Below are 11,713 nucleotides of genomic sequence, written 5' to 3' on the forward strand. Positions count from 1 at the left end.
TCTTCTGACTTAGCGCGTCGTCTTCCAGGTGCATCCACAAGCACGTGTCAGTACTCGTGACCGAGTGATATTCCATCATGTGGATGAACCACACTATGTCCCTCTGGGGAGAAGTTGACGGACATTTGATCCGTTGCCACATCTTGGCTCTCGTCAATAGCGTTGCTATACGCTCAGGTACAAGATTTGAACATCATGGGGAGCCTGGGTGGCTCCGTTGGTTAAGCATCCAACGCTGGATGTCAGGTCAGGTCCTGATCTCGGGGTCGCGAGTTTGAGCCCCACTTTACGCTCCGCTCCGCGCATGAAGCCCACCTAAAAAAAAAAAAAAAAAAAAAAAAAAAAAAAAAGACGCGACCCCTGTTCTCAGTTCTTTGGTGTGCACACCTGGGACTGGACCTGCCGGCTCTCTGGGTAATTCTGTGCAACCGCCAAGCGGTTTTCCACAGCAGCTGCCCCATTTTTATGTTCCCGCCAACAGCGCACAAGGGAGTTCTCCGCATCCTCGCCAGCACGTATTTCCCTCCTTTGGATAATTATTTTATTACCCATCCTAATGGGTGTGAAGTGTTCCTGTGGTTTTGACGCGCGTTTTCCGAACGGCCGTTGACGTAGCGCATCTTTTCATGCGCTGTGTCTTGTTGTTGTTGCGTAAGAGTTCTTTATAGGTTCTAGATTTTACGTGCGTATCTGCGGATTTTAATCTTCCCACAGGTAACTCCCGTGTGTGCCACTACCGGGTTGGACTGTCCCCGGGTCAGACCTGGCTGGGGTGCTGACTCTCCACCAGCCTGCGGTGCCTCCTCGGACTTGTGCCCTAACTGCTGAGCCGGAGAGGCCTCGTCCGTAACAGGGTGATGGTACGCACCTGGGGGCTCTTTGGCGGGAGGTCAGAGCCAGGCCTGACTGGCTGCAGTGAGAACGTCACCGACAGAACCCGCGGGGGAGTTTTCCAGGTCCCTTGATGGCCTGCTCAGGCTGGCAGCGTTCAGGCAACAAGAAATTGATCTGTCCCCCTCTAATGGTGACTGGAAAGGTTTGGACCCCCGTATGGACCCCCACGCACAGCTTGTGCGGTGCAGGGCCGAGGCGAAGACCACCCCAGCTCGCTGAGTCCTGGTTGCAGCTGAGCACAAGGCCAGGCGGATCACGTGCCGTGTCAATCGGCTTCCCAGCCTCCCTGCAAGGCAGCGCCTGCTGCCCGGCTGATGGTGGAGATCGCGGCCCGGATGGGGACCTGCTTACCCCTAGAAGCTGTCAAGCAGGAGTTGAAGTCGGCTGCCATGCCTGCACCTCGGAGCTCTGGGAGAGTCCACACTGTTCTCCACGCTGCGGGGCGAGCCGCCTGCCGCCCCTCGGAGGAGAGGAAGCCTGGCTGATGCCGCGCACACCTCCCCGTCAGCTGGTCTGCCTGCCCCGGGCTCACAGAATCCATCTCTGAAGCTTCCTGGTCTTAGAGCAGCTGGAAACTACAGATGAGTCCCCTTCCCCGCCCCCCGCCGCTCCACGCGTGCCGGGCACACTGGGCACCAGCTCCTGGGACAGCAGTAGGAGACGCTGCAGCCCTTTGGGGTGAATCACAAGCCCACGCTCCTCCCAGGAACACGTCAGCTGCTCAGACCCCGGGATCGCGCGTGATGTTCGAGTTCCCGGGACTAGAATACAAAGTGGCGCAGGTTCAGCGAGCACGCCAGGTGGTACCACTCTCCCCCCCCCCCCCCCGCCCCGGCCGTCCCTTCCGGGGTCAGATGTGTGCGCCCCATCCCTGCCTCAGACTGCCGTGTTCATGGTGGGGGAGCGGGGCTCCGGGTTGCGAGGTCACAACTCAAGGAGCTGGAGAGTCTGGCCTTCCCACCGGCCTGAAGGCGCGGCCCGATGGACTGTGCTGTCTCAGGAAATTGGCAGGAGTGCAGAAAGGACGCAAAACAGCGTCCCGGGAGCCCGTCTTTGGGGTACAATCTGGGCTTCGTCCGCTACAGCCTTAGCGTCCTCAACAAAGCGAGTGCAATCAAATGGTCGTGTTGCTGGGGTTTGCTTGTTTTTTGTTTTTTTTTAAATAAATTTTTCTGATTACAAAAGAAAAACTGACTTCTGAAAAATGTAAATGCATAAGACATATGCGATGTGCCAGGTTGAAGGCCTCCGTTTTAGGGTGAACAGGCCGGAGGTGGAGCAGTGGCCTTGGCCTACAGGCTGCTGGGTGGGCAGCTCCAGCCCCCACCCCTGGGCCCCAGCGCCCTTTTGGGCCCCGCCAGCCACATAAATCTGAAGGGGAAGGGCCCTTTGCCACCAAAGCTCGAGAAGTGCCTTCCTCGCGTGCCTCGTAAGCTAGCTCAGAGGCAATTCTCGAGGTAGATTCTGGCTCGTGAAGGAACCAGGTGGCCCCTCAGCTGACACTGAAGTGACAGCTTCTCGGCACAGTCCAGGTAAGCGTGGAGAGCCACAGACAGCCGGCACGGCTGGTGGGAGCATGCATCTCCCAAGTGGTGAAGTCTGCTGGAAGGAGGTTGGGAGCCGCCGCGATGGGGCAGAGGCGCGGGCGTGGGCGTGGGCCCCGGGCTTCCGCCTCCCCGACGCAGACACTTGCCCTTCCTGCCCGGCCGGCCGGTGTCAGCTCGGTGCTCTGGGCCAGTTTTCCGGCCTGCTGACCCACGTCCTTCCAGAATGCAGTTTGGCTAGATCCTTCAGGGTCTGAACACTGAATGCTTTGCACTCCCAGGAATGTCCTGTGCCACAGCTTGTGTGCACAGAGACTTTCTTCAGGGTTTGTTGTTGTTGTTGTTGTTTAATGTTTTTTATTTATTTTTGAGAGACAGAGAGAGCGAGAGAGCAAGCAGGGGAGGGACAGAGGGAAACACAGAATCTGAAGCAGGCTCCAGGCTCTGAGCTGTCAGCGCAGAGCCTGACACGGGGCTCGAACCCACGAACCGTGAGATCATGACCCGAGCTGAAGGACGCTTAACTGACTGAGCCACTCAGGCACCCCAGGGTTTATTGTTTTTTAAGTACAATTATCCCCCCGCTTATGGGTGGGGGATACATCCCAAGACCCCCCCGCAGTGGATGCCTAAAACTGCGGATAGTACCAAACCCTATATACTCTGAGTTTTACTATGCCTTTTCCCAGAATACATGAGAAAGTTGGAGAAAGTCCAATTTATAAATTAGGCACAGTAGGAAATTCACAATAACTTATAATATAACAACTATAACAATATATTGCAATAAAAGAGGTGTGAATGTGGCCTCTCTCTCCCTCTCAAAACACCGTATGGCACTTGTACCCACCCTTCCTGTGAGGATAGGAGATGATAAAATGCGTGATGAAGGGAGGTGAATGGCGTGGACCTTGTGACGTAGCGCCAGGCTGCTATTGACACGACGATACATCAGGAGGGTCATCTGCTTCTGGTCCGCAGTCGACCCGGCAGAACTGAAACCGTGGAAAGCGAAACCATGGGTAAGGGGGATCTACCGTCATCGCGAAGATTGGAACAACTGGACAGGTCGGCTCTAGGGAATGAAAGGTAGCCCCACTTCGTAGACTGTTCTGCAGCTAAGCGTTTCCTGAAGAGAAGTGCAGACAAGTGGATTTACAAAAAGGATACGTTTTATGTACAGTAAGATTTATTCTGGACTCAGGGTGGAAGGGGTGTCGGTGACATGTTTTAAATTAGTAAGTTTCTATTTGCTGTTTGGGGGGGGGCTATTTTTTGTTTTTTATCTGCATCGGCGATTCTCTCTGAACAGGTAGCATCTCTGCTGTGCCACAGTCATCAGAGCTCCTGGCTTTGGGTCACATGGTAAAACTAAGTCAAGGACACAGATTGCCTGCTTTTGCCACCGTGGCCAGAGTCTAAATATTAAGACATTTAGACCCTGGGCTGAGCCCACAAGTGGCTCAGACAGACTTGGAGTGGCCCTTGCGTTAAAGGGGTGTGTGAAACTGATCAGCAACCGCTCTGGGCTGGCCCAGCACACGAGGTCCTGAAAAGGCTCTTGGCAAAATGATGATTTGTTTCCAGTTCTCTGGCCAGCAGCTGAAAGTCCCAGACACTAACCTTGGGTAAGTGATGTAACCACGAGCACCTCCTTTCTCTCTTTTTTTAATTCATCCTGGGTTTTTCTTGCTGAAATCATAGCGGGAGAATTTCTCAGAGCTACCTGAAGCATGGGGCTTCCACGGAGGGCACCATGTGGTGGGGTTTGATCATCTACGAAGAGGGGCTCTGGACTCAGCTGGCTTACAGACTGCTGCCCCCGGCTGTGCCCAGCCAGCCCTCCATGGGGGTCCTGAGGAGCACGGCTTGGTCAGACACAGGCCTGGCACCGGGAGCCCCTTGCTGTGTCGGTGGGGAGGCAGCAGGGGCCAACAGTCTGGTTCCTATGTCAGCCAGGCCCCACACGAACACCACTCGAGCAGTTACTCCGGACACCTGCCTGAGAAGTTGGTATTACATAATTTACTTTCCCAACAAGAATACCAAGGCCCAGCCTCTGTCTGCCTCCAGGCTGTTCCCTTGCCAACACCCGGCTGCCATTACAGCGGCTCAAAGCTCCCTGTGCACCGGTTCCCAAGCCAAGTGACCCGAATGGACCTTGGCTAAGCCAGTCTCCCGCCCTCTGACCCTCACCACCGTCTCTCCGTGGAGCCATCCTGCTGTCTGAAGGCCCGTGGCAGGGCCCTCATGACCTTCAGAGGCAGCCCACGGTCCCACATCCAGAGGTCCAGGCATCTCGTCTATTCCATGTGCAGGCTCTCAGACGAGAGGGGACATTGATCCTGCTCCTTGTCCTGTACTCCCGGTTCAAAGGGGTGGGTTTGCTTCAGGAAACACACCAAGATGGGAAAGAAAAGCAGGACAGGAACAGTGGCAGTGGTGGCCACACCCTGAGCACTCATGGCCCAAAGCACACCGGGGGGGGGGGGTGGGGGTGGGGGGTGGTGGGAACCTCACATTTCTCTGAACACTGATGAGCTGGCTGGGGGGCAGCCCTGGCTTGCCACAGAAGACATGGGGGCTTGAGGAGTTTAGGCTTTGGGGGGGAAAAAGAGTCCCTAACTAGTTGGTTCCCATTACTAAAGTGAAACGTCACACCAGGAATCCTGTAGTATCCCTCCGCGTAACCTACTTTTCCAGTTCAATCCTAACACCTCCAGGCTGATCCCGAGACCTGTGGCCAAGCTTCCAGGACTCCAAAGACCGGTGTATAAGGGCCCAGCACAAATCACACAGATGTTTGAATTTTTCCTTTTATTCTCATTCACATTCTTTGAGGCATAGCTTTGCTTCAGCAAGAAGGATACCAAAGACGGGAGGGATGCCTGGGAGGTGGGGCGGCCCTCCCTCCCCACCTCTGCCAGGCTTCAGTGAGGACACAGGTGTCAGCGGGGAGCAGTTCAGGTTGGCACTGTGGAGGTCAGGCCCGCTCAGCCGGCTTCCCTGGGAAGGCGCGGCCTCCGCTCTCCGGCCGGACACAGCAGCAGCTAGTCGGACAGCCCTGCCTCTAGGCAAGGTGGGCAGCACAGGGAACCTTGGCTCCCCCAGCAGCGGAAGGGGGCTCTCCCAGGGGCCTCTCTGCCCAAAGAGAAAAATGGCCCGGTTGGAGGGAGAGGGGCCTTCCCCTGAGGTACGAGGTGGGCAGCACGCCAGACTGAGCTCCTGTTCCAGGCTAGAGGGGAGAGCTCGACAAGCCAACTAGACACGCAGGTGACATCGGGAGACGCGGCCTTTAAATCAGCCCCAAAGCTGCAATCCGGGGGTACCAGGTGACTCCGGCCCCTGGGGGACAAAACAAACACGTCGTATTTACCATCCAGCACCAGAAGCCTCGAGATGCCTGCAGCTGGCACCCGAGGAAAGCGCTAACTCACCCTCTCGACAGAAAAACGGAGCTGCCTTTATCCCCTGTCTAGGACAGCAGAAGCCGTGTTCTGTCAGTGCGTTCACTGCTGGTGACGACGGACCGAGCCCAAGGTCCTAGGGTCGGCCCGAGGGGCGGGAGAGGCCGGCTGCCCCAGAGGCCCGGGCTTGGGGCTCCCCGGACTGCTGCCCGGGACATGCTAACCCCGCGGACTTAGAGCACCCTCCTCTATTCTGGCTAAAGCAAGAGAAAAAGTGCTCTCCAAATTCCTGGAGGGGAGGCGCACACAGCTCACCAGCATCAGCACGAGTGCCGGCCGCCCTGTCCCCACCCATCTAGAGCAGACACTCGGGGGCCTGCAGGCCGCTGTAGAGCGCGAAGCCGATGTCGTCAATCTCCTCCTCACGCAGGCCGCTCAAGAGGTTCACGCCGGGGTTGAAGCGGCAGGGCAGGCTGGCCTGCTCCAGGCTGTCGATGAGCGACTCCAGGGCCTGCAGGAAGCGCTCCCCCAGGGCCGCCTCGGCCCAGTCCACCTCCTCCTCCCCCAGGCGCAGAACCACCTGGGTCAGATGGCAGCGGTCCAGCCGCCCCAGGGCGGGGTGGCCGCGGCAGACCCCGCACAGCAGCCGCAGCAGCCGTCGGCGGGTCCCGGCATCACGCTCGTCCAGGGCCCGCAGCCTGGCGGCCTCTGCAGGGTACAGGTCCTGCAGCCAGAGGTTCCCGGCCAGCCCCTCCAGGGGCCAGGCCAGAAGGAGGCGGTCTTCGGCGTCGGCACCGGTGACCGCCAGGAGCACGGCGACGGTGAGCTCGAGGCGCTCGTGCTGCACGTCGAGCAGCAGCTCCTCCGAGGCCACGCTGGGCCGGATCAGGCACCCGAGGAGGCCGCCGATGGCCGGCCAGTTGACGGAGGAGGCCAGGGCCTTGCGGAGCAGCTCCAGCAGGACCCGGGAGGAGAGGTAGCCGCCCACCAGGAAGCGGTCCCAGGGGCTGCTCCCACGGGGACGGAACTCAAGCTGAGTCCTGCGCACGGCCCAGCAGCGAGGGTCCCTGGCCACGGTGTCCACGCCGGGCACCAGGCCCCACAGGCCCACCTCCAGCACCAGGGGAACCAGGAGGCGCACGCGGTTGGCGGCCCCCCCCTGGAGCCCGTCATAGAGCGGCCCGCCGGGCACAAGGGCCCCGAAGGGCAGTTCTGGGAATTTGTTCCGCAAGTAGGCCTGCAGCTCAAGGGCGATGTCACCGGCCAGCTGCTTGGCCAGAGCCACGTGGGCCTCTGGGATAGTCACGTGGTCCCGCTCGAACGCCAGCAGCTTCTCCTGAAACGTCAGGCACAGCGGTGCTGGGGAGCTCGGCTGAGGCAACGGCTGAGGCTCGGTGTCTGAGGGCCCCTCTGCAGAATGAAGGGGTCAGGGACTGTGTCAGAAGACCCCGCGAAGAGCCAAGAGAACTCTACCCAATTACTAGCCGTGTGACATCCTGGGTCTCGTCTTCTTCGACTGTGAAACAGTCACCTGAGAGGGCACTTAAGCTCAAGTCCTCATGCACAGGGAGCACGTGGTGACAAATTCTCACTGCCCCAGATCCCCCGCACCCTAAAACAGCTTCATGTAGAAAGGGAAAACAGGTTACTGGCCTCAGTTTCCCCACCTGGGGCCCCTCGCCGTCGTAACGCTGCTGCCATGCTCTGGTACCACCCTCCCAGTCGCGTCTTGGTGGCCGAAGCCTTGAGGCCACCCAGGAGGTTAGCAGGGCAGAGAAATACGCCACCATTAATCATGCAGGGAGACGGCACCCTGGAGGAGCAGGGACTTGCACGGGTCACACAGGGCAGTCAAGGCGGAGTCTGGGTTGCATCTCCCAAATGTGACCACCAGAGGGGGACCTACCCAGGTTTGGGGGGAAGGGGTGCCGCTCACCGGGGGCAGATGGCAAGGGGGCGGGGAGCGATGCTGGCTGGCTGAGGGCAGCAGGTGGGGTCCGGGGCTGCAGGCGTGGCGTGGTCTTGAGTAGGGTCAGTTCCTTCCAGCTCTCCTCCAGGCATGTGGTGTCCCCTTTGGCATCATCCTCGTCTCGAGGGCTGGTGGCCCTGTCGATGAGCTGCAGGCCGAGTGACAAGGATCAGAGCATCTGAAGCCTGGGCAGCCGTGCCAAAGCCGGCGGCAAAGCCGAGGTAGCCGGGGTAGAGAAGCAGGTCCCAGCTGTGGGCTGTCCCCACCACCCTCTGGGGCCCCGCTGCAGGGAGGACAGCGGTCCCCAGCTATAAGTGGCTCAGCCTGGCCTTACCCGCTTCACAGCCAAGGTAGCAATTCCCAGCACAGCGGCCCCACCAACGCCCAGCACCAGGCGGGCATTGGCCAGGAGGAAGTCCACAGTGCTGCCCAGGACCTCGTCACGCTGCCTCCCCCGTTTCTGGGAGAACTCTGCCATGGTCTGTCTGCCTGTAAAAGAGCAGGGTGCAGGGATAGCTAGATGGGGGCGGCCAGGCTGGCAGTGGGACAGACCCCATCCTGCTGGGGTCGCTGACAGTAGAGCCCACGAGAGGCGATCCTGGGAACTTCTCAGGAGAAAGGGTTTCTTGGGAGGAGATGGGGAGCTGCCCAAACCCTCCTCCCCCAAACCTACAAACAGCTCACCCATCCTCTGGACAGGGAAGGTCACATAGGCCTGAAACTTGTAGCAGGTCAGAGAAGGAGGCCCGTCTTCTCCATCCCACCCTCAAGGACCCCCTGCATCACCTCAGACTGTGAGGTGGGTCTTATCATCACGACTGCCATCTTAGAGAGAAACAGGCTGCCAGACCACACAGGAAACGGTGTGGACTCGGACCCACGACTGCAAAGCTTCCTGACTCTTGCCCACCCCCAGCATCCAATCGGTCTCCAGGGGCCTATGGCCAGGTCCTAGAGGCTGCTTCATCCTGGTTCTTAACAAGGGCTGGGCAGAGCAGGAGAAAACTGAGGCCTAAAGACACAGCTGGGGTCCCAGGCAGGCTGCTCTGGAGGGCCCCTCAGGCCTTTGAGGGAACCTCAGTGAAGCTCAGGGGGCCTCAGTTACCCCCCCCCCCCCCCCCCAGATCTCAACAGGGTAATAGAGGTATCAACTCAAAGGATGGGAGGAATGAGATCGCCCAGGACGCCCAGGGAGGGCAGGAGACACTCGTCAACAGGTAGGTGCCAGTCAAGGTTGAAGACCCAGTTGTGGGGCAAGCAAGCAAGGTTTCTCTAAAGACCCCAAACAGAACTGGCTTAGTGCATCTCTGGGCCCCTCAGGTTTAGAATAATAACGGGGGGTGGGGGGAGGCGGTGGCCGCTGTCCTCAGAGGCTGGGAGCCCAAGCAACAGAGAGAGAGGAGGGTCCAAAGCCCCAGCTTTGTTCACCTGTAAAATGGCACAGGCAGTGGTGAGGAAGGATTCACAAGCGAGGAGCCCAGACCTGTAGCGTTGGTTAGAGCCGGGCACTTGGGAAGCAGAGGCAGAGATCCTTCCCAGACCCAGGCCACCAAGCTCCAGCCTCAGGTTCTTCCAGGGGAAATCCTGCCCTCAGGTCCTGAGAGCTGAGGGGGTGTGTGACCAAAGCACAAGCTCACATACCAGGCAGTACCTGACCAGGCAGAACCGTCTTCTGTGCAGATGCCTGAGCAGATGACCAATGGGCCCAGAGCCATCTTGGGCACCAAGGACTTCTGCCCTCCCTGCTCAGCTGTGGGTGCCCACGGCTCAGTTGCCAGGTGACCAGATGCCTAAAGCAGCTAAAGCCTGAATCACTGCGAGACTCAGCCCCAACACCTCCCCCAATTTGGCCAGACTAAAAATAGGACAAGAGGGCTCTGGGGCCTGGGTTGGTCAAAGGCTAGGGTGATGACCCACCAAGGCCCTGAAGCCATTTTTAGTCTCCTTATCGGTGATCAATATTGTCACCCGTTTCCAGAGGAACCAAGAATCAACTCACAAACTGTAAAGCGCTTTAAATACCTCCTATCTAAAGTGGACTCGGAGCAATCCTTGGCGGGGTCGCACAGGCCCCAGACAGAAGCCTTCCAACACCCCGAAGGGGGAGGGGGCGCGGGTGGTTAAAAATAACCGGACTCTGGGCTTCCGGGCCCCACAGCGCTCTGAGATGCCTCCCGTCTTGCCCTTCCTCCGCCACACCTGCTACCCAGGGCAGGGGCTGAGCGGGCCGCGCAGCAGACCCTAGTGGGCCTGCCAGGGCCCCTTTCACTGGGATGGCACCCAGGCCCTGAGAAATGCTGAGCGGTACGCTAGACGTGATGGGGCGGAGTCGACATTCGAACCCCAGCCTGGGGCCCAAAGCCCTTCCCTCTTTCCCGGTCCTTGACCAGGGGCCCCGGCGGAGACCACGCCCCCGACCTGCGTCCGACGCACGCTCCACGCCCGGGACTGGGTGACCGGGGCCGCCCCGTCACACTCCGGCTGTAAGTGCGTCGCGGCTTCAGCACAGCGACCGGAGGACACAGCGAGTCTGCTCGGGCCCCTGAGCCCGGACCCGCCTGGGAATGGAACTTGGAGGACCCGGGGACCGAACACCGAGGCCCCGGGGACTGCCGCTGACCTCCAACGCTTGCAGACAAGCAAGCCCTACCTCCAATCGGAGCGCCCGAGGCCCCGCCCACGTTCGAAAATACTGAGCAGCTTAGCCAATGATACGTAGGTCACGCCCCCTCTCCGGCAATCGCCCTCCCTCTTGGGCGGGACTCTTGGACGCCCTCCGGATTTAAAGGCGCAGGGCCGAGTTTCCCACCCCCACCCCGCCCCGCCCCCACTCGAGACCCGGCGGTGTGGTGGTGGTCATTAGAGTTCAGAATGTTCATTAGAGTTCATTAGAGGCAGTCCCAAAGGCCCGTTGTGAAGGCGTGTGTGCTTGCATGTGAGGCAGCGGTGTGGAGAAAGATATCTGAGCTTACGTTCTTTTCCGGGCCTGCAAACAGGTGTTACCTGGTCCCAAGGCCCGCTTGCCTGACCCTTTAAGTCACCTCTGAGGGCGCCTCGGTGGCTTCGTTATTTTATCTGTTGGTCTGCTGGGCACACAGCGTGACTCAGGAGGCTACCCATGCCACCTGTTCCGTGTGACCTTGTGCGGGCCACTTTTCCATTCTGGCCTCAGTTTGCTCTCCTGTAAAATGGGTATTCAAGGCCGCCTCCTCTCCTGCAAAGGATGATTATGCATATAACCTGTGGCTCTCTCGGCATTTATTTATTGGGGATCCACTATGTGCCGGCTGGTGGGGGAGCAAGGAAATAGATAAGGGTGGGTGTTGACTCTAAGTGGGAATAATAATAATGTGCCACTTACTGACTGCCTGCTGTATGCTCCAAGCTACAGTTTATTTGTTCCTGGAGACAACCTTAGGAAGCATTTCACAGGTGAGAAAACTGAGGCCAGGAGCAGGCCTGGGGTTTACCTTGAGTCCTAGGTCCCAAGGACCCAGGCGTCATGCTACCATTGGTCGCCATGCAGGGCCCAGTGCGGGGATAGAAGCTCCCAGGTCTCTGCGTCCCTGGGGCCTCGGTCTATAATCTCTCCAGAGGTCATGGCCAACACCAGCCGATGCAGCAGCCCAGGGGACAGTGCCTGGACCTGCAGGGCCTGTGACACCCCTCCCCCCACCATAGGTCGCTGGAATTTAGCCTGGGGGTTATGAAGCCTTCGGGAGCACAGGGGGAGCCCGGACTTTTCGAGGCCTCTCGGGTCAGCGAACAGACGGGGAAACTGAGGCCCAGAGAGGTCTAACGCAGAGTGGGCGGGCCCGGCGCTTCCCCGCGGCGCGCCGCGTGCGCGGGCAGGCGAGGGGCGCGGCCCGGGCTCCGCCTGCCCGCGGGCCCGGGCGGGG

The 11,713-nt window shown here is 59.4% G+C and overlaps 1 protein-coding gene across 8 annotated transcripts; it reads right to left on the reverse strand.

Annotated features, from left to right (window-relative positions):
• Window positions 1-5,240: 5,240 nt before the first annotated feature.
• On the reverse strand, window positions 5,241-10,440 carry MIEF2 (mitochondrial elongation factor 2). 8 transcript variants are annotated; one of them, XR_007146820.1, is made up of 4 exons: window positions 8,149-10,440; window positions 7,782-7,962; window positions 5,876-7,255; window positions 5,241-5,783 (listed from the first exon to the last, which is right to left on the reverse strand). XR_007146820.1 is itself a non-coding variant. In XM_047832623.1 (4 exons), exons 2-4 carry the CDS (start codon window positions 8,290-8,292, stop codon window positions 6,201-6,203), a joined length of 1,380 nt encoding a protein of 459 aa, XP_047688579.1. In that variant the 5' UTR covers window positions 8,293-8,303; window positions 10,233-10,440; the 3' UTR covers window positions 5,241-6,200. The 8 variants fall into 8 exon arrangements, 7 of the variants coding, with proteins under 7 accessions (XP_047688579.1, XP_047688576.1, XP_047688580.1 ...); XM_047832623.1 differs by having other exon boundaries at window positions 5,241-7,255; window positions 8,149-8,303; window positions 10,233-10,440; XM_047832620.1 differs by having other exon boundaries at window positions 5,241-7,255; window positions 8,149-9,418; window positions 10,233-10,440.
• Window positions 10,441-11,713: the final 1,273 nt, after the last annotated feature.

The sequence above is a fragment of the Prionailurus viverrinus genome, chromosome E1, assembly GCF_022837055.1.
Source record: "Prionailurus viverrinus isolate Anna chromosome E1, UM_Priviv_1.0, whole genome shotgun sequence".
In the NCBI taxonomy this organism is placed as follows: Eukaryota; Metazoa; Chordata; class Mammalia; order Carnivora; family Felidae; genus Prionailurus; species Prionailurus viverrinus.